At 48.4% G+C, this 21250-nt stretch overlaps 1 protein-coding gene across 1 annotated transcript in view; it reads left to right on the forward strand.

The window, feature by feature from the left end:
* Positions 1-21250, forward strand: part of PSMB5 (proteasome 20S subunit beta 5) — a 47183-nt gene that overhangs the window by 12105 nt on the left and 13828 nt on the right. The window contains exon 2 of the mRNA XM_085599738.1: positions 1655-1961. Coding sequence (XP_085455864.1) covers positions 1655-1961 — 307 coding nt within the window. The remainder of the gene's footprint in view (positions 1-1654; positions 1962-21250) is intronic.

Here is a 21250-nt window from a genome sequence, read left to right on the forward strand (position 1 = left end):
CCAAATCATTGCAAAAAAAGTTAGTTGTAGTGTAGAAAAAATTCGGAAGCAGGAGCTTCAAATTGGACTTTGAACTTGGAATCCAAAAGTAGAGAGTTATTAAAGTGCCGTCTACCTGCATGCGGTGAGAAGTGTATAAGGTCAAGATCCATATCTACTGGTGCATGATCCGTTATTAAATTTGATCCTTTGTCAGACTGAAGGGCTTAGTGGGCTAAAGATTTACTGAGAAAAAGATCATCTATACAGGATAGTAGGTGGTGCTGAGCTGAGCTAAAAGTGTATTCCCGGAGATCAGGTGACACAACGGCCAAATATCAACTAATGATTTGCATTGTATTTTGGATTTGAATTGTGAGTGCATTATAGTGTGGCTAGACTGTCGAATGGCTATCCAGTATGGGATCATGAATTTGATTGCAGTTGCCACCAAATATAATACACTCATCACAAAAAGGCAGTTTATCAGAAATTTTGAACCAAAAAGTATTGTCGACAGAGATTGGACCGAAATATATTAAAAATAGTTAAAGGTATGTTATCAACAAGTAGTTTTACAATGATCCATTGACCTTCAGTATCAGATTCTTGGTTAACAACTGTAACATGCAACTTTTTGTGGCAAAGAATCCATACTCTGTTTTTTCCCCTAAAGCTGAAGAAGCAAACACATTACCTACCCACCATCTTTTTAACTTGCTAGCCTCAAGTTCAGAAAGATGCGATTCTTGAAGCAACACAATATCTGTTTTTAGTTTAGCTAAATTAGATGGAATCCTTTGCCTTTTTAATAGGGTTGCCTAACCCTATAATATTCCATGTGGTAACCCGGAATGTAATACTAAAACAGTAACTTGAACCATCAATATATCCACAGTAGCAAAATTAAGAACAAAATGAATCCAATATTGGAAGAAATAAGACCACCCCGAAACTGGTCCCAGGATGCTTTTTTCTGGTTCAGGGATGACTTTGCTTGGCAGTTCGGGCTGGACTGTTCCATGATGAGCAGGGTCAAGACTGATATGCATATGACTGGGTCTAAACTGAGGTGGTATAGTGAACAATGGATTTAACTCAGATCTCTTGACTGGTGGTGAATGCTTGATTTGTTCTGCATTAGGGCCATCATTTGTGTGTCTCTTGCTTCCTTGACCCTGGGCACTACCTACACTTCTCTACATTAGTTCAGAACTGTTGTAAAGAAAGCATTGTCAAAAACAAAGTATAGTGCAAGCTTGTTTCCTAATCAGTCTGGTGAAGAGTATAGAATCTAATGAGTTATATGTAAAACACCAGAAGGCATCAGTTAGTTACACATCAGGAAGAGTAATTTATTATATTAAAACTTGCAGTACGGAAGAAGAATTTGGAATGAGTTTGAAAAGAGATTCACATTTCAAATAAAAAATTTTTTTAAAATTAAGAACGGTTTGCTGAGGTCTCTGTGACCCACAGATATCCGCCTCAAATCCTTGCTGTTCTGATACCCCCTTTGCTCCCTATGGTTAATACAGACTACATTGGATTATAGTATTAGTTACATTGACTCCTAGCGCTATAACACTTTACTGTAGCATCCTCTGTTAGAAGAGCTGCAGCCTTCGTGCATCGTTGCTTTGTATGCTCATGGCACTGTTTTGTTTCTCTTCAGTTCCTCCATGGCGTGATTGTGGCTGTGGACTCCCGTGCAACAGCTGGCTCCTACATTGCCTCGCAGACTGTGAAGAAAGTCATTGAGATCAATCCCTATCTGCTGGGCACTATGGCAGGTGGAGCCGCTGACTGCTGCTTCTGGGAGCCCCTGCTGGCGCGGCAATGTCGGATCTATGAACTTCGCAACAAGGAACGTATATCTGTGGCAGCCGCCTCAAAGTTACTTGCCAACATGGTATACCAGTACAAAGGCATGGGGTTGTCCATGGGAACCATGATCTGTGGCTGGGACAAAAGAGGGCCAGGTAAGAAGTATTACCCAGCTACTGCAATCAGTTTCTTTGTAGGAGGCTGGGAATGAGCAGAGAAAACCACAAGGCACACCCTATCTGTTGGGAGAACAAGTTACTTGCTGTTATATATTTGAATGTTCAGTACCAAACGATTAATTACCCCAATCAGTTGTCACAGGTGTGTATGACCTAAACCAGGTTTGAAATATTGTTTTTGACCAGCAAACCCTAAGGATTGAATTTTTACCTCCTATCTGTAGGAGAGTAGGATCTGCTTCTTATGGTTACCCCCCACTTTTTGCTGATGTTTCACTGTTTTTCGACCTTAGCCTGGCTGGGACCCTGCTATCCAGGGCCCCAGCCTAGCTGCTTCCTCTCTAAATTGATTGCATGTACTTTAGGTACACCACAGATTGGATTCTGGGGTACCCTTATAAGTCCCTAGTATATGGTAAACTATATACCCAGTTAATGGGTACTCCAGAGGCCTCTCAGGGGCTGCAGCATGTATTATGCCACCCCTGGGACACCATTTAAAATGACACCACAGGTCTGCTACAGCAGCCTGTGTAAGGTGGTGTATGCATCCCTTACTCAGATATAGGTTCCCTATATCTATCCATATCACCGTACATATAAACCTATCAGTCACCCCTATGGCAGGCCTTATCAATCCTGAAAACAGGGTGCTGGGTTTTATGTGAGAGGGTGCCCATGCAGGAGCAGAGCCCCTCTTCAGCCTTCGGAACCTTTATTCTGGGGTTGTTTGTGATGCAGCCAAACCATATACTCTTAAGTGCATTATAACCTTGCGGTAAATGCTAACTTTGGAATGGCTGCATGGAAACATGTCGTGTTTGGTGTCAAACACCTTGGAATCATACCTCCCTGCCTGCCGGTAACTGGCGGGGGAGGTATGATTCCACCCTACTAGAGGACTTCACCGGTACCAGCTTAACAGAACCCTGGCATCACAAAATGGATGCTGCTAGCCACAGACACGAGTCTGCCCTCCTGCTGCTGGACGAAACTCCAGAAGGGCAGGCCTGGACAATGTTTCCTGTCACTGGGAGCTGTGACCACCTCCCAGACAGGCTTTAGTGTTTTGGGGCTGGGTGGGTGCACTCCAAGAGTGCTTTGATGTCTGCACTGGGGGCACATTTGGTGTCCCTGTGATTAGTACAGCTCAAACTGGTTGCAGGGGCTACCAGCCCCTGCTCTGTCGCGAAACTGGACAAAGGATATGAGTGTAGCCACCCCTCTGTCCTGACCCTCCCATAGGTGGGTCCCCAGAGTTTGTCCCACCCCTTCCTTGGGTATAAAGTATGAACCCCTGACTACAGGACTTTAGATTTACCCGGAAGAAACTCTGCTACAGAATCCCAGAAATTCTACTATCTACACGACGTTGGATGACCGAAGAATCTCCCTTGGAGTAAAGGAGTTACTCCCCTGCAAGGCAGGCACCAAAGACACATCTGTCCGGTTTGCAACTACGCAGCTCCTGAAGGGCTCCGAAGACTTTGCAACACAGGAGGTGGGTTTCCAAGCTTCCCAGAGGCCGATCCGTGCTCTCAGCAACCCTGAGATCCAAACCCCTCGTGGGGACCGTGCATCCCGAACCCCTGGACACCGTGCATATTTGAAGCAGTGTTGGAAACCGGGCAACCGGGTTAGCAGTCACCAGGTTCCCAGCACAGTGGTAGCTTGGCTCGAGCGGTTGGGGGTCAGGCACCATGTTAAGCGTACGTCACACCCTCACAATAACCATGCGTTCATCCGTTCCAAAAACGACACTACACCGTAAAAATTATGGAAGTCAAGATGAAAATATATATGTCTTTATCTTATTTTCTCTTAGTTGCAGGCTTCACATCATAAATACAATACAATAGGATTTTCCTTTAAAAGAGCAGGTCAAATAAACAATGCTACTTCGGAATTTCAACAAATAGGTTCAGGTCATCATTAAGCAAAGAATAAATAGATGTGCAATAAATACAGACGGCAAATAAATACAGTCAGACAATAAATACAGTGCAAGAATAAATTAGTGGAAGACAATAAATAAAGCACCTTCAATAAATAAGGTAAAACAATCAATGACAATTACAGATCAGATCATTTTCATGAGGTCACTTGGTCTTACTTTGCCCATACACAGCTTATGGTCATTTGGATGGCATGGGGGTGTCCCACCTAGATTGGTCAAGGCTGGGGCCTAAGCTGAGGCAGAACAAGGGTAACCTAAAGATCTGGCCCTCCAAACTACACAGCCCTTTACGGAGGTCACTGTACCAGTCTCAGTTCACCCCTGGCACTCCCAGGCTGGTCCTAACACCCCTTTAACCCCTAGGATGGTCTTTTAGGGCTCCACGGGGCCTCAGACGCCGCCTCTACCACTTACTGTCCCTTCCTCGACGATCGGCTCCGCTCGGCGCCGTGTCGACGCCGTGAGGCGGCTCCGGATCGATGTCGTTGGACGGCCTCGACTCGATGTCGCTGGGCGGTCTCGACTCGATGTCGCTGGGCGGTCTCGACTCGATGTCGCTGGGCGGTCTCGACTCGATGTCGCCTTCCGGCGTCTCAGGGACACGGTCTCCCCACTTCCGGGTGTCTCCGGAGTGCGATCTCCACTCCCGACCTCCGGCGCGCTTCACCTCCGTTTCCGGCGACTCCGGTGGGCGGACTTCACTCCCCCGTCGACGCCTCACCTCGACCTCAGGTGACTCCCTACTCGACCTCCGGTGCCTCTCCACGACCTCTGTCGGCACCCTCACTCGACCTCTGGCGGCTCCGGGTACGACGTCTGCTTTCTGTCAGCGCCGCTTCTCTACCTCAGGCCCCAGGTCTCCAGGCTTCTCGACGTCAGGACTCCAGGAGGACATCGCTGAACAGGTCAGGAGCTTGCTGTTCTTCCTCTTTAAGGCCTGTTCCAAATGTTCCGTTCCTTAAGATGGTTCTTCTGGTCTTGGTCCCACACAGGGCTTTAGGCTGGGCTTGGTCAGTAGGGACTAGCATCAAGGGTGGGTTTCTGGACCCCACTCCAAGCACTGGTTTCCACCTCTGCTGCCTTACTCCGACCTCCTTCTATCTCTGTCCTCTCTCTTCTCCACTCAGTTGCCAACTGCCACTCTGAGATGGCCTCCCAACATTCTAAACTGCCTCCCACTATCACAGGATTCTAGAATGTTCCAGGAGGTTCTAGAAAACCTCCAGTGAGTTCTGGTTATGTCACAGGTGACAATGGGTGGCCACCATTTTGTGTCTCAGGCCCTCAGACAGAAGTTCCAGGGGTAGGGAAAATGGCTCCCTGACCCTGCATCAACACTAAAAAGTCTGGTGGTTCCCAAAAAGGAAAAATTATAACAGGGTTTGAGGCAGAAGTGGGACAAAATAAATAATGATGAGGAGGGACCACCCAAAGGGCTGACAGGTCTAACAAGCAGCATATGCTTCTTGGCGATCCCTGAGGCTGTGCTTTGGGCTACTCATAGTCCAGACCCTGAGCAGTGATTCCACCGAAGATTACTGGCCTACCCTCCTCAAGTGACCCGTGGGCTGGTATTTAGTGATTCCTCTCGAGGTCCCTTCGCGATCCCTTGTCCGTCGACCTGTGGGTCCCTGAGAAGGCTACTTTAACTTTCAACAGGCTTACCTGGTTGCTCCAGACGTGCTCTGACTCTCCATCGCTTGGGGAGGCCACAGGACCTTGCTGGTGCACACCGAAGCAGTTTTATTCACCGCGTGGGTTGCCGTTGCCAAGGCTTGTTGGTCTCTAATCCGGACACTGAACCCCAGCACTCGACATCCTTCGTGGGACAGCTCGCCTGCAGACAGTGGTCGTCGTCGACGCCTCCTGGTCTCCGTGGCAGTGGAGTCGAGCTTCACCTCATTGCACCTAAAACACCTGACATCGATGGGCATTCGTCTATCGTGCCCCTGGTCACTGGCAAGTGACCCAGACTCTGTCCCCTCTGCTTTCAGGTTCTTTCCAGGCTTGGATCACACCGGACACTTCTCTTTTCCACGGCAGCAGCACTTTGCAGCAACTCTCCAGTGACGACATCAAAGATTCCCGACACCATTTGACACCTATGCACCTGGCTTTTCTGGGTTAGGTAACACGAGTACTCCGGTGCTCACGTGGGTGCTGGCCTTAGAACCTTCTAAGTCTAAAAGAGGTTTGCTCCAAGTCCTCTCCTAAGTATCCTTAAACTCTAAAATTCCAACCACGACTTCCCCATAGGATTGTACGGAGCTCGCGGCTGTGTTTTCACACTGCACGCATCCCCCGTGGGTCCCCTGTGTCACTTCCTTGGGTGGTTCCTTGGGGTCCCAGCGATTTTACATGCTCTAGGCACTGTCTTGTCAAGTCGTGATGCTTATACCACTTTCTTAATGTATGGTTTGATCTCCCCCTGGGGCCCATTGTATATTGTGCTATTTATTGTCGTTTTAGAACTGTATTATTGTGTGCCTTGCTGCTCTCCATAGCTACCACTAGGATAGCTTTCAATAAAGGTTGTCTTAAACCTAATTATCAATAAGCGTTGTTTGGACTGGTGCAAGGTGCCCACTATAACTAGTGAACAGCATATACCAGGCCAACTTCTCACACTATTTATGTCCCCCTCACGAGGAACCCAGACTCTCGGACATACACATGACGCATACACCTGTCCACTGCCTTGAGTCGCTGTAAGAGTACTGTCCAAGTCCATGACATTGAATACAACCCACAATGGTTGTGCTGTGATAATATACCTCTCTGGGAGGCCTACAAAGAGCAGACCTGGATTTTTTTTTGGGGGGGAGGGGGGGGGGCTTTTCCTGATTGCATATTCAGAGAGCGAGAAGTCTCACAGAGGTACCCATGTAAGAAGCATACTACCTTGTAATCTGGGCACAGCCTGTGACTCTAATACAGATTCCTACTGCAAAAGAAGTAGGATACTTAAAGCATGTGGTTTGAAGCTTGGTGCCCTTTGTAGATATTCGTACAACACCCCCAGGTTCCCTGTGAGTTTGTTGTACCTAATATTGTTCCTAACCTGTATGCTCTCAGTCACCCACACCTTAGTATTACTTCAATCCAGATATCTGTGTAACTTGGGGTGGGGGGGAGGGAGGGGGTCAGCTTTAAAGCTCTGAGAGGGACCAGGATCTTCTAGACAAGAAATGGAGCACCTTATGGCTAGGACTGATATTACTGTTCAGGAGAGTTAAAGGAAGCATGAAGGTGAAAGTATGTTCAGGATGTACCGGAGGGTAGTTGACTGCCTAACCTGGTAAATAATCCTATGTGATTTTGGCTGAGATATTCTTTGAACACATTTGTTGTGGAAAATTGTCGTATTTTATTCAGTGAGTGGTTAGCACTAACTGTGTAAAGTATATGCTGGCCTTTGTTTCAGCTGAGATTTAATGTCTGGTAGTGGTAGTTCCATGAGTGAGTGGTTGTCTTCAGTTCAGTGAGATTTGTTGCTGGACTTGGTTCCTGTGGGTGTTTGAGTATCCATGTGGGTTAAGTTTCTCCTAAGTTTTTTTTTTTCTTCTTCTTTTTTCTGTGTAGGGCATATTCTAGCTCTGCGGCTTTAATAACGACTCCTAAGTCGGTCCTTGCAGTGTAGAGTTTTCTTCTATTGCCAGTAAGCATATTGTCCTGTATCCTTTCCTCAGTCTGTGATTTTTCCTATTTTTTTTTTTTATAAATCCTATACAGTTTCATCCTTGCAGCCCCATGAGTAATTTCGTAGGTCATTGCTATTGAGTTATTTTGCGAAAATTACTCTACAGCATATGCAGTGCACCACCACAGGCTAACTTTTCTCTTATTTCTTAAATAAAATATTCCCTCCACTTCGCCATTGTCTTTGTTTATTGACCTCAAAAGATAGAGTCTGGTACATATCTCTGCAGTCCTTCTGTGCTGAAGTAAATGGAGGGCTGCCAAGTGTAGCCAAAAATCTGGAAGAAAGATGGATTTATGTACATCGTTTGCACTGTTAGTCAAGTCTCACATCTCCTAAATATCCATTGCACCCAAGATGGCACCTTTCGATCGTCTTGTCTTGTCCTAGGCCACCCCAGTCCAATCAGGTGCTTTTCAGACCACCCGCTGTTCCCTTTTACAATTTTATATTCTCTGTAACGCTGTTGTGTCCTCTGCCTTCCTTCTGTTATACTGAGGCGTGTCGCACCATAGTAGAACTTGCATAGCTAAGTTATGGAATGTAAATGCACTGCACAAATCCATTTAGAAAAGGTTATTGGTGGTATTGGAAGGAACTCCTTTGACTTTACATAATGTATCGTAATCTTGCATTATTTTAACCAATGGGGTATTTTTATAACATTTCAAAGTGTGCATGTTAACAATATCTTTAGGATCTTACATTTGATCTGTTCTATGCACGTTTTGGCAGCTGTTGTCATGCATATGCATTGCATCTCTACCATTGACAGTAACTGTTATATTTGTACAGTTCCTAGGATTTCAAATACATGAGAATCAGAGCAAAAAAGAAAAACTAACTTTCCCAAAGTGCCCGCCCCCCCCCTCTCCTCTGCTCACCCGTATGTCTTGTAACTCTGGCCGGGATTGTATATTTCATACCTTGGATTACCTTGTATAAGGTATTGTGTTTTCAAACATTTCTAGTGAATTGCGTAAGGAGCGGCATAGTTCCGTGTGGACTCAAGTTTTTTTACTGCTCGGCGGAGGGGGTGACGTGTTTTGTGTATTGGAGGGCACAAAAGGATCGGTGGCCTTTAGTGATTCTAACATCTGGTCCCATTCCAAGGAAATGGGTGTTTTACGTACACCTCGGAGCTCCTCTCGTCTAATGACAGCACTCTCCGTTCCACCCCAGCCGATCATCTCTTTGTGCCAGGTGATTAGTGTAGGGGGGAAATCTGATTTCCATCTCATTGTGATGGCACGTTTCGCTATGAAGATAGCCATGTCTGCAAAATGATACAGTACTTTGTGTTTTCGGGTGGCGGTGCAGTCCTAATAGACCACTCTCTACTGTGTCCCAACCAGAGGTGCCCGTCGTGTCTTTTACCATTTGCCCATATGTATCGAAATCCCCTCAAGCGTGTGCATGCCCATAGCATGTGTAGTATATCCGCGTCGGGTGCCTGGCACCTGGGGCAACACACTGGTGCGTCAGTGTTAGACCTGGCACCATTGGCGTGGGTCACCCTTCCATTTTTGTCTGTGCCTCAATGTATTTTTGTGCTGGTGTTAGCTGCTCAGGGCCCTGTGACACTGCCATCCAGTGCCACAGGGCAAGTGCTCCCTATGGGAAAATGTATTATGTGAATTGACTTCCATGTTTGGCTTATTTGGTTTACTATCAGTCCCTAGTAGAGTGCACCAGGGGTGCCAAGGGCTTGTACATCCAAATGCTGCTAGTGGGCTTGCAGCACTGGTTGTGCCACCCACAGAAGAAGCCTGGTAAGATGTGTCTAAGGTCTGCCATTGCAGAACCTGCATGCAGTCTAGTACTGTCATGCTGACTGGGCAAGTGTCCACACTTGCCAGTCCCTAAACCTTCCCTTACCTTCATGTTAGTCACCCCTATGGTAGGCCCTAGGGCAGGGTGCATTGTAAGGATAAGGTAGGACATGCCCTGAGGTGTGTGGCATGTCCTAATAGTAAATTACAGCCATTTTCGTTTTTCACTATGGTAAGGCTACCTGCTCTCCATAGGCCAGAATGGGCTGCTAGATTATAACTCTATAATCCTAGCAGGCTCAGGAAGCATGGTAGAAATTCGTGTTTAGTATGCCTGAACTCAGAATAATAAAATACATCTTTTAGTAAAGGTTTTTTTAATATCCTGGGTTTGCAAATGCTACTTTTAGAAAGTTAGCCTTTGCGTGCCTAACCATTTCAGTCCGCCTCTGGAGGGGAGGGCTATCTTCTTTGTGTGTAGCTTGAGTGACAGGGCTGGGAAGTTCCAGGAGACAGGCTGGGGCTGCCAGGTGGTGAATAGAGAGATTACACCAGGATGGGTGGGAGGAGTGCACCTTGACTCTGAATAGGGCAGTGCTCTGCCACCACAATGCTGGCTCCACCCCCTGGGGAGCGTCTGATGTCTCTGCCCTGCCTGCTGAAAGAAGAAGCCAGAGTCCCAACAACAAAGTGCTCCTCACTGAAAAGAACTGTACTGGGATTATGCAAAGGCCCCCCTGGCCTGTAAAGACAAAAGAAACTTGGTAGAAATGTAGGAGCCCTGCTCCTAAGAAATCAGATCTTGATTGAACCACGAAGAAACTCTGCCTGACCAGAAGGACCTGGAAGAAGCTGAAGGAGGAGTAACTTTCCCTAACCTGGGAGATTGGCCTGCAGTTGGTGCCTTGCTGAGAAAGGAGAGAAAAAGACTGAAAGAGACTTTGCACTTTGTTTTTCAACAATCTCCATGGTCTTGGAAGAAGAGCTTGCCCCCTGAACTGAGTCCCAGGACCATTGTACTCATCTGCCTTCCAAAACTGAGTTGCCTGGACAATTCTTGCTTGTTTCCCGCTGGATTTGGCCCCAGTACGACTCGTACCCCATCCGCCGCGAAGCCGTGTCTTTGCCGCCCGGCACCGTGTGTCTACGCTGATTCAAAAGCGTTAGTACGCACCGTATCCCTCCCGGCCGCATCGCACCTAACCTTCCCCGCCGATTTGAGACGTACAACCCTGGCTGCCTAATCCTGTACGCCGGACCCAAGCTTTGTTGTCCCACAGGTACAGTCCGTACGCTGCCAACGTACTGCACCGTGCAGTGCTCAGAGCCGAGACGCCGCATCGCACCGATCCTCCCCGTATGCTGTACGGCACCGAGAAGTGTCGCCGCCTATCCGCACCGAAGGTACGGCTCGAACGCCGAACGCCACGGACTCTGCAAGCTGATCCGGGCCATCCGCACGTATCCCTGAAGGTCCCGTACCAACGCCGTGACCCGACCAGCATCTGAATACGCTGCCGAACTACGACCCGGACCCATCAACTTGTCCCGCACTGTCTGTCGCGGACCCCACAAACTTAAGGTACTTTGTTCTGTTCGCAGCGTGCACGTCACGGACCCCGGAGTCCGCAATAATTGTTTGACTCGTACTTTCCTTGTTTTTAATGCGGAAGAGTCGCACATCCAGGTACGAACCGTACAAAGCCTGAAAAGAAGCAGAATTGACTAAAAGAAGCCTATTTTTGTATTTTAAGCCTTTTTACAAGAACATTGAACTTTAAAATAATACTGTGGTCATTTTATTAGATATTCTGGTCTTTTGCTAAGCCTTATATAAAGAGAACTATTTTTGATATAACCTTGACTGGTGTCCATTTGTGGTGTGTCATTGCATTACTGTATGTGTTCACAAATCCTTAACCTATGACGCCCTGAGAATAGTCTTGACTGCTTGCGCCACACTACCTAAAGGGTGAGCAGGGGTTATTTGAAACGGTGATCCCCTTATCCTGACTTAGAATTGAGAGTCCCTGCTTGTCGCAAGTGCATACCTGTGCCAACTAGAGATGCCCAATTCTAACATTGGTGGTCAGCGGTGAGGATTTGAATTTGCATTTGTGATTCATGTACAGTGATTGAGTGAACGCCACGTAGTGAGTTCAGACCGATAACGCAGCCACACAGTATTGATTTTTGTTTTGCTGAAGAATTTCCACTTTAAGAAACCATGCCTAGCTCAGTCAATGGAGGCAGGGCGTCCTCTATATTCTCTGGAGTTGATGACATAGATTGGGAGGAGGGGGCACTGATGAAGTGCACAAGTGAAGTTTTGAAAGGATACCTCTCCAAGTACAGAATTAACCAAACTGGATTGAAAACCAAGGAGCAGTACACAAAGGCGCTGAGGGCCTGGTACGGATCTAAGTTCCCAGAGAATGCGCTGGAGGTGATACCCCCAGAAGGTGCTTCTGAGCCTGGCAGAGGCCTGTCGCCAGAGGAGATGGCCGACAGGAGTGCTGCAAGAGCACATGAAGTGGAGATGGCAAAACTGCAAATGGAAATGGAAAGACAAAAGGCTGGCCATGGAGCATGAGGTAACAAGCATTTGCAATGCAATAGGTCTCGCATTAACACAAGTTTAAGCTATTGGCATTGTAATTGACAAATTTTATTTATGTTTCAGAAATCAAAACATAAATAAAAGGCATTGTCATTTACAATGCCAATAGCTCAAACTCATTTAAATGCGAGACCTGTTGCATTGCAAATGCTTGTTTTTTTTTGTTGCCACAACTAGTCTGATTACAGAGCAGCACTCCTATCAATTCTATAATTTCTTCTCTTCAACGTCCACGCAAAATGGAAGCTATTTCTTTACACCTAAAGGGGTGCTTCTTCTTTGAGCTTTTCTGACCTAAGGTGCTTCAGTTTAAATTTGTGTTGATCACCATTTCGAAAACCTAAGGGTATTCAAGTTCTGCCCTAAACTTGGATGAAAAATGTTACAACTGACTACTAATTTCAAAACCATCTTCACTACGAAATTTGTATGAAGAAACCCAGATTTTTGTTTTTCTATACATTTCCCTGCAGCTTTTAACACAAGCATTTGCAATGCTATAGGTCTCTGATTTGAGAGTTTGAGCTATTAGCCTTGTAAATAACAAGGTCTTTTACCCATGTGTTTTTGTTTGGAGTGGAGTGGAATTTTGTGGGTTGAATTGGAATTGTTAGTTATAGAATTGTGTGGTGTGGAAATGTGTGAAGTGTAGGGCATTTGTATAGAGGAATTATTTGGCATGGTTAATAGAAAGGGGTGAGAGCTGCACAGAATAGACAGAATGAAGGATAGAAAGGGATAGGTAGCTTGTGCACAAAGTGGTGAATGAACTCCAGTCAATAAAAAAAATATATATATTTTGGCTTATTTATTATTATTTTTTTTTTAAAACTTTTTCAGGAGAGGCAACTAAGCCCCCTAGTCTTGTAATGGCAGCCTCAACATTCCTTTCCAGGTTGTGGAGACATCTGGTAATATTTTCATGAATTGGAAAGCCTCTAAAATCAGCGGACAAAGAGGCAAATAGTTAGGCACATTTTCTGTATGGCAGTATGTCCGAAATGAACAGAATGACTGGCCCAAGGTGAAGTTTGCTATGTATATCAACTAAATATAACAAGAAAAACTCACTAATGCCAGTGCAATTTACCTACAACCTAGTAATGGATCTTCAGTGTGAGTAATTAACACAAACCAGCGGTGTGACTGCACAATGCTACAAGTCTTTTTGGTCATAATGCCACAAGTACGTTTACAAACATATGAACAGCATTAAAAGTGGCACTTTGTGAGAAGGAAAACGCCAGAGGAAAATGGAACAAGACGGTTTACAACCCTGCGAAGATGTTCCAGTTTTTTCTGATTGATTGACCTCGGTGATATTCTGGTTTACTTTTATTATTACACCATTCCGCCTCTCAATAGTTATTCCATAAGGAGAGGCAGATTGTTTGGTAACGTAGCTGCAGGGAATCGGCAGTATCCCACTAGTGCCAAAATGTCAGCTTTATGAGAAGCTATTACTGCACACCCAGAGTTGGTGAGGTAAGAAGAGAAGGCACACTGCACACTTCGGGGCATGCAGTGAAACTCGTTTTAACCACTCACCTATTCATTCCCTAAACGTGCATTAAGGACAGTGAATACTGCCTGCGGTGCTGGGCCTGGAGCTAAAATGACAAGTGCTGAACTGAAAACCAAAAGCAAATCCTGGTTTTAAGAAAAAGTTCAGACCCGCCCCGAGTTTCACTGATCAAGTTTAAATATGTGTTTTTCTCGGATAATGTTGTACATCTTAGTTGTAATTTATCTTTTAATATTCAGCATGGAACATGCTAATAAAGCCAAGTAAAAATAAATAGAGAATACATCTACCTAGACTATCATGTACGAGCACAAACCATCGACATTCATGCCAACTGCCGCTTCTGGATGTCTAAAATGGCCTCTTTATAATGAGCGTTACCAAAGTGTATTTAAAATGAGAGCTATAAACCAGCTCCCTCCAGGCACATCATCCACTGCCGCTCTGCAATCGGAATCCCTGCTGACAACCAAAGTCTAAAGAATTCATAAAGGGAGAATTCTACCTTGAGGCAGCGAGGGGCAGAGATCCTTCGGACGAGCGCTTTCCTGTTTACACTACACTCCCTGGAGTACAAGCAGTTCATCTTAAAATGTGAATCCATGAGATGCATGTCACAGTGCAAGCTCGCGTTACGGAAATACCCGATTTAATGGTTTTTAAGACAAATACTGTTGTGGTAAACTCCTCTTTCCTTGTAGTGTGGCGATGCATAGCCTCTCCAGGCACGTCTATGCTGTGGTATTTTGGCTTTCTTGTGTTGGCAGAAAGATTAGCATACCATCAAGCACCCGCTGCAAACTGTTTTAACACTGCGGGGAATGCATCTATCGCTAGCCTCTAAATGAGCACAAAATGAGGTGCAGTCTCCACATACGAGTGAAAGCTTCCCGCCCCAAATAACACTAGGACTAGAAACATCCAAGAAGCTGACAATCCTAGTCAGAAACAGAACAAGAGAGATTATAAAAGCGCGATGCCTCTTTGAAAGCCAAAGTGTAGTGCATTTTTGGGGATGTATATAGACGTAGGTTCAGATATTAGCGTGTTTGCTCGTGTGTATACTGCGTTCGTGTGGTGTAACTGTGCGCTACTATGTGTGACCACCCACATGCGTTTGGTACGATTCCATAATAACATTTAAAACAAGCTTTCGCCACGCGGCCGCGGCCACGAAAGTGAAAGTGATCGCGATTGCGATCGCGTGCTGCCGAGGAAAGACACATGGCGCTGCGCGCGCGCACGTTCACGTGCACTGAAGCTTTAGGCCACGGCAGCACTTTGAAAATCCCAACTATAAAATGTCTCTCCGAGCCAGCGCAAGCGCTGGGGCTCAGCGAGACCTAAAAATTAGGGAGTTGGATCTCAAGGCCAAGAGTTTAGACCGCTCTCCCTCTGGTGGCAGCAATTTAACAGAGTCAAGGGTGCACATTCCTAAAGATGTAGTGAAAGAGTATTACAAACAGGATGATATTGGGCCGTGGTTCAGGGCCTATGAAGTAGCCATGTCCTCCCACCGGGTCCCTGAGAGAGATTGGGGAGCGGGGTTGTGGGGAAGGTTCCTGAGTGATTGGCGGGACACACTGCTGGATCTCCTCTCTGATGTCACCACATCCTATCCACACATGAAGGAAGCTCTGACAAGGTATGGGTTAACTCCTGAATTGTACAGGCAGAGGTTTAAGCATTGCACCAAGAAACCTGGTACCACTTACGTAGAATATGTGACTTTTTTTTTCCAGAGCGCTAGATGGTTGGGTGAAGGGTAGCAAAGTGAATGATTACCAAGGGCTGTTTGATCTAGTTGCATGGGAGCACTTGTCTGATAATTGTTTTCCTGAGCTACGCCAGCACCTGATCGATAGCAAGCTGAATAACCCTAGGAAGCTTGCTGAGGAGGCGGACCGCTGGATCAGCACCAGGGTCCACAAGGGTCCCGTGGGAGGCCCCGCCAAAGGTGGTCAGGGTCCCCAGCAGAAGAGTGGGGGGGAGAAGGGTAAACAGAGGGAATTCTACAGAGGGCCCCAAAGTAATTCCCAAGGGAACCAAGGGAAAGGTTCTCAGCCACCCCACCCCCGAAGCAGACCGGGGCCCCGACAGGTAACCCTGTTCAAAGAGGGCCCCCCAGATGTTACAAGTGTAACAACCTGGGGCACTATTCCATGGATCCCAAGTGCCCCATGTTTGGGAAACCAGCACCCTCTGGTGCTCCACCCCCCCAAGCAGGTGGCTAGTGTAGCCTTTGGGAGGGAGGTAGATGTCCAAGGGGAGGGGGTTCCCGTACAGATGACCCTAGTCTCATTAGGAGATGGTGAGATGGTCGCTGAGGCCCAACTGCCCCCCAATACTCAAAAGTATGGGCAGTGAGTGACCATAAATGGCAAAAGGGTGGGAGCTCTTAGAGATACAGGAGCCAGTGTGACTGCTGTCAAGCAACACCTGGTGTCTCAAGAGCAGGTGGTCCCACACGCATTCTGCCGTGTTGTCAACGCTGACAACACAGAGTCATTGTCCAATGGCTCAAGTTCCCTTTGAGTGGGGGGGGGGGGTGTCTGGTACTCTGCAAGTCGCTGTGAGAACTGCCATGCCTGTTGATTGTCTCCTAGGAAATGATTTGTAGAGCTCCCCTTGGGAAAAGGTGGAGAAGACAACTCACCTGCGGATGGTGGGTTTACCTGATTGGGCGTGTGTGACCACCCGGTCGATGGCAGCCAGTAGGGGTGTTGAAGGGACCCTGGAGCCTGAAGGAGAGGCCCAGGAAACCGACCTTAGGGAGAGGGCACGGGAAACCGGCTCCTGAAGTTCCCACGGCCCAGGAGGAAGCAGACCTGGAGGGGGATGCCCTGGAGCCTACCGGGGAACAGATAGCCGAACTGGGGGACCTGCCTGAGCTGACCCATTGGCAGCAAGAAGGAGGCCCCACCAGGGAGGAATTCTGCAGGGAGCAGAAAGAGTGCCCCTCTCTAGTGGGTATGCGGCAGCAGGCTGCAGCCCAGGCCAATGGTGATCAGTCCGGTTCTCACTTGATCTACTGGGAGAACGACCTCCTGTACTCAGAGCCTAAGGTTGCTGAACCTGGGTCAGCCCGTGCGCTGGTGGTACCCCAGAAGTTCAGAGCCTTCCTACTGGGGCTGGCTCACGACGTTCCGTTAGCAGGGCATTTGGGGCAGGACAAGACCTTCGAAAGGCTTGTCACCCACTTTTATTGGCCTCAAATGCGCAGGAGTTATGACACTCACTGCAGAACATGCCAGACTTGCCAGGCAAGTGGTAAGAGTGGAAAGAAGCTGAGGGCTCCACTCCAACCTTTCCCTGTGGTCAGTACCCCATTCCAGCAAGTGGGGATTGACATTGTGGGGCCACTGGACCCCAAGACAGCCATGGGCAACAGGTTTATCCTGGTCTTTGTGGACCATGCCACCCGGTTCCCTGAAGCCATCTCTCTGAGGACAGTGACAGCCCCGTGGTGGGACGGGCACTGATGGGAATTTTCTCACGAGTAGGATTCCCTCTAGAGGTGGTGTCTGACAGGGGGACCAATTTCATATCGAAATATATGAAATCCCTTTGGCAAGAGTGTGGTGTGACATACAAGTTCACCACCCCTTACCATCCCCAAGGAAACGGGTTGGTTGAGAGATTCAACCGAACCCTAAAGGGCATGATTATGGGCCTTGAGGAGCCCATGAGGCGTAAGTGGCACGTCCTCTTACCATGCCTTCTCTTCACGTACCGTGAGGTGCCGCAGAAGTCTCTGGGGTTCAGTCCCTTTGAGCTTCTGTATGGCCACCCAGTACGAGGACCTCTTAGTCTGGTCAAGGAAGGCTGGGAGCAATCTCCCAGGAAACATAGCTTCATGCTGGCCTTCCGGAACCAGACTAGGCGTTTCAGGCAACTTGCTAAGGCAAATCTGGAAGCCAGCCAGGAGGAAATGAAGTGGTGGTACGATCAGAATGCCACTCTGGTTGAGCTTCAACCTGGTCAAAAGGTATGGGTCCTGGCCCCTGTGGAGCCTTGTGCACTCCAGGACAAGTGGACAGGACCCTTTGAGATTGTGGAGCGCAAGAGTTCTGTCACCTACTTGGTGGACTTGCAGTCTCCAAGGAACCCCTTGAGGGTCCTCCATGTCAATCGACTGAAACCCCACTTGGAGAGGTCCGAAGTGGGCATGTTCTTGGCCACAGATGATAGGACGGAGGAGGAGTCTGAGCCTCTTCCTGACCTCCTGGTTGCCTCAGAGCGAGATGGGTCAGTGGATGGAGTTAACCTTTCACCCACCCTGACCCCTGAGCAACAGGATGACTGCCGCCAGCTGCTGGGGCAGTTTCCTGACCTGTTCTCCCTGGTTCCTGGTATCACAGATTGGTGCGTCCATGATGTGGATACAGGAGACAGCTTACCTGTGAAGCACAAAGCTTACAGGGTAACTGACAGGGTCCGAGCCTGCATCAAAGAGGAGGTCTCAAAGATGCTTGCTCTAGGGGCGGTTGAGTCCTCCAGCAGTCCTTGGGCCAGCCCAGTGGTCTTGGTCCCAAAGGCTGCCGCGCCGGGTGCCACACCCGAACTCCGGTTCTGTGTGGACTACTGAGGACTCAACTCAGTCACGAAGACTGACGCGCACCCCATCCCCAGAGCTGACGAGCTCATCGATCGGTTAGGGGCTGCACGGTACCTCAGCACGTTTGATTTAACGTCTGGGTACTGGCAGATCGCCTTGACTGATGGGGCCAAAGAGAGGTCCGCATTCTCCACACCAGATGTGCATTTCCAGTTCCGGGTTATGCCATTTGGGATGAAGAATGCCCCTGCCACCTTCCAGAGGTTGGTCAACCAGGTGTTGGCTGGGCTGACCGAGTTCAGCGCTGCATACCTGGATGACATCGCGGTGTTCAGTGGCACATGGAAAGAACACCTGCAACATCTCTGGCAAGTGTTGATGGCACTGCGCAAGGCAGGCCTCTTGATCAAGGCAAGCAAGTGTCAGATCGGGCAGGGATCAGTGGTGTACTTGGGACACCAAGTGGGGAGCGGCCAGGTGGCGCCCCTACAACCCAAGATCGAAACCATCCTGATCCTGGCTTGGGAGCCCCCAAAGACCCAGACAGAGGTGAGGGCCTTTTTAGGACTCACAGGGTACTACAGGAGGTTTGTCAAGGGGTATGGCAGCATTGTTGCCCCCTTGACAGAGCTGACTTCAAAGAAGCAGCCCAGAAAAGTGATATGGACTGACACCTGTCAGAAGGCCTTTTACACCCTGAAGACTGCCATGTGCACGGCGCCCGTGCTCTTGGCTCCTGACTTCTCCAAAGAATTCCTTGTGCAGACAGATGCATCAGAGCATGGTGTAGGGGCTGTTGTCTCACAGATGACTGAGGAGGGCTGGGACCAACCTGTAGCCTTCATAAGTAGGAGGTTACTTCCCCGGGAACAAAAGTGGAGTGCGATTGAGCGAGAAGCATTTTCTGTGGTCTGGGCATTGAAGAAGCTAAGACCCTACTTGTTTGGGTCTCACTTCCGGGTTCAAACAGACCACAGGCCCCTCAGATGGTTGATGCAGATGAGGGGTGAGAATCCTAAGTTGTTGAGGTGGTCCATTTCCCTACAGTGGATGGATTTCACGGTGGAACATCGCCCCGGTACAGACCACGCCAACGCTGATGGTCTTTCCAGGTTTTTCCGCGTTAGTGATGAGAACTCCCTGGGGTAGGGTAGTTCTCCCCACATTTCAGCTGGAGGGGACACGTGTTAGACCTGGCACCATTGGCGTGGGTCACCCTTCCATTTTTGTCTGTGCCTCAATGTATTTTTGTGCTGGTGTTAGCTGCTCAGGGCACTGTGCCACTGCCATCCAGTGCCACAGGGCAAGTGCTCCCTATGGGAAAATGTATTATGTGAATTGACTTCCATGTTTGGCTTATTTGGTTTACTATCAGTCCATAGTAGAGTGCACCAGGGGTGCCAAGGGCTTGTACATCCAAATGCTGCTAGTGGGCTTGCAGCACTGGTTGTGCCACCCACAGAAGCAGCCTGGTAAGATGTGTCTAAGGTCTGCCATTGCAGAACCTGCATGCAGTCTGGTACTGTCATGCTGACTGGGCAATTGTCCACACTTGCCAGTCCTTAAACCTTCCCTTACCTTCATGTTAGTCACCCCTATGGTAGGCCCTAGGGCAGGGTGCATTGTAAGGATAAGGTAGGACATGCCCTGAGGTGTGTGGCATGTCCTAATAGTGAATTACAGCCATTTTCGTTTTTCACTATGGTAAGGCTACCTGCTCTCCATAGGCCAGAATGGGCTGCTAGATTATAACTCTATAATCCTAGCAGGCTCAGGAGGCATGGTAGAAATTCGTGTTTAGTATGCCTGAACTCAGAATAATAAAATACATCTTTTAGTAAAGGTTATTTTAATATCCTGGGTTTGCAAATGCTACTTTTAGAAAGTTAGCCTTTGTGTGCCTAACCATTTCAGTCCGCCTCTGCTGGGAGGGGTTATCTTCTTTGTGTGTAGCTTGAGTGACAGGGCTGGGAAGTTCCAGGAGACAGGCTGGGGCTGCCAGGTGGTGAATAGAGAGATTACACCAGGATGGGTGGGAGGAGTGCACCTTGACTCTGAATAGGGCAGTGCTCTGCCACCACAATGCTGGCTCCACCCCCTGGGGAGCGTCTGATGTCTCTGCCCTGCCTGCTGAAAGAAGAAGCCAGAGTCTCTTCACTGAAAAGAACTGGACTGGGATTATGCAAAGGCCCCCCTGGCCTTGAAAGACAAAAGAAACTTGGTATAAATGTAGGAGCCCTACTCCTAAGAAATCAGATCCTGATTGAACCACGAAGAAACTCTGCCTGACTAGAAGGACCTGGAAGAAGCTGAAGGAGGAGTAACTTTCCCTAACCTGGGGGATTGGCCTGCAGTTGGCGCCTTGCTGAGAAAGGAGAGGAAAAGACTGAAAGAGACTTTGCACTTTGTTTTCAACAATCTCCAAGGGCTTGGAAGAAGAGCTTGCCCCCTGAACTGAGTCCCAGGACCATTGGACTCATCTGCCTTCCAAAGCTGAGTTGCCTGGACAATTCCTGCTTGTTTCCCGCTTGATTTGGCCCCAGTACGACTCGTACCCCAACCGCCGCGAAGCCGTGTCTTTGCCGCCCGGCACCGTGTGTCTACGCTGATTCAAAAGCGTTAGTACGCACCCTATCCCTCCCGGCCGCATCGCACCTAACCTTCCCCGCCGATTCGAGACGTACAACCCTGGCTGCCTAATCCTGTACGCCGGACCCAAGCTTTGTTGTCCCGCAGGTACGGTCCATACGCTGCCAACGTACTGCACCGTGCAGTGCTCAGAGCCGAGACGCCGCATCGCACCGATCCTCCCCGTATGCTGTACGGCACCGAGAAGTGTCGCTGCCTAGCCGCACCGAAGTTACGGCTCGAACGCCGAACGCCACGGACTCTGCAAGCTGATCCGGGCAATCCGCACGAATCCCTGAAGGTCCCGTACCAACGCCGTGACCCGACCAGCATCTGAATACGCTGCCGAACTACGACCCGGACCCATCAACTTGTCCCGCACTGTCCGTCGCGGACCCCACGAACTTAAGGTACTTTGTTCTGTTCGCACCGCAGCGTGCACGTCACGGACCCCGGAGTCCGCAACAATTGTTTGACTCGTACTTTCCTTGTTTTTAATGCGGAA

This window comes from Triturus cristatus, chromosome 1_1, assembly GCF_964204655.1.
Source record: "Triturus cristatus chromosome 1_1, aTriCri1.1, whole genome shotgun sequence".
Classification (NCBI taxonomy): Eukaryota; Metazoa; Chordata; class Amphibia; order Caudata; family Salamandridae; genus Triturus; species Triturus cristatus.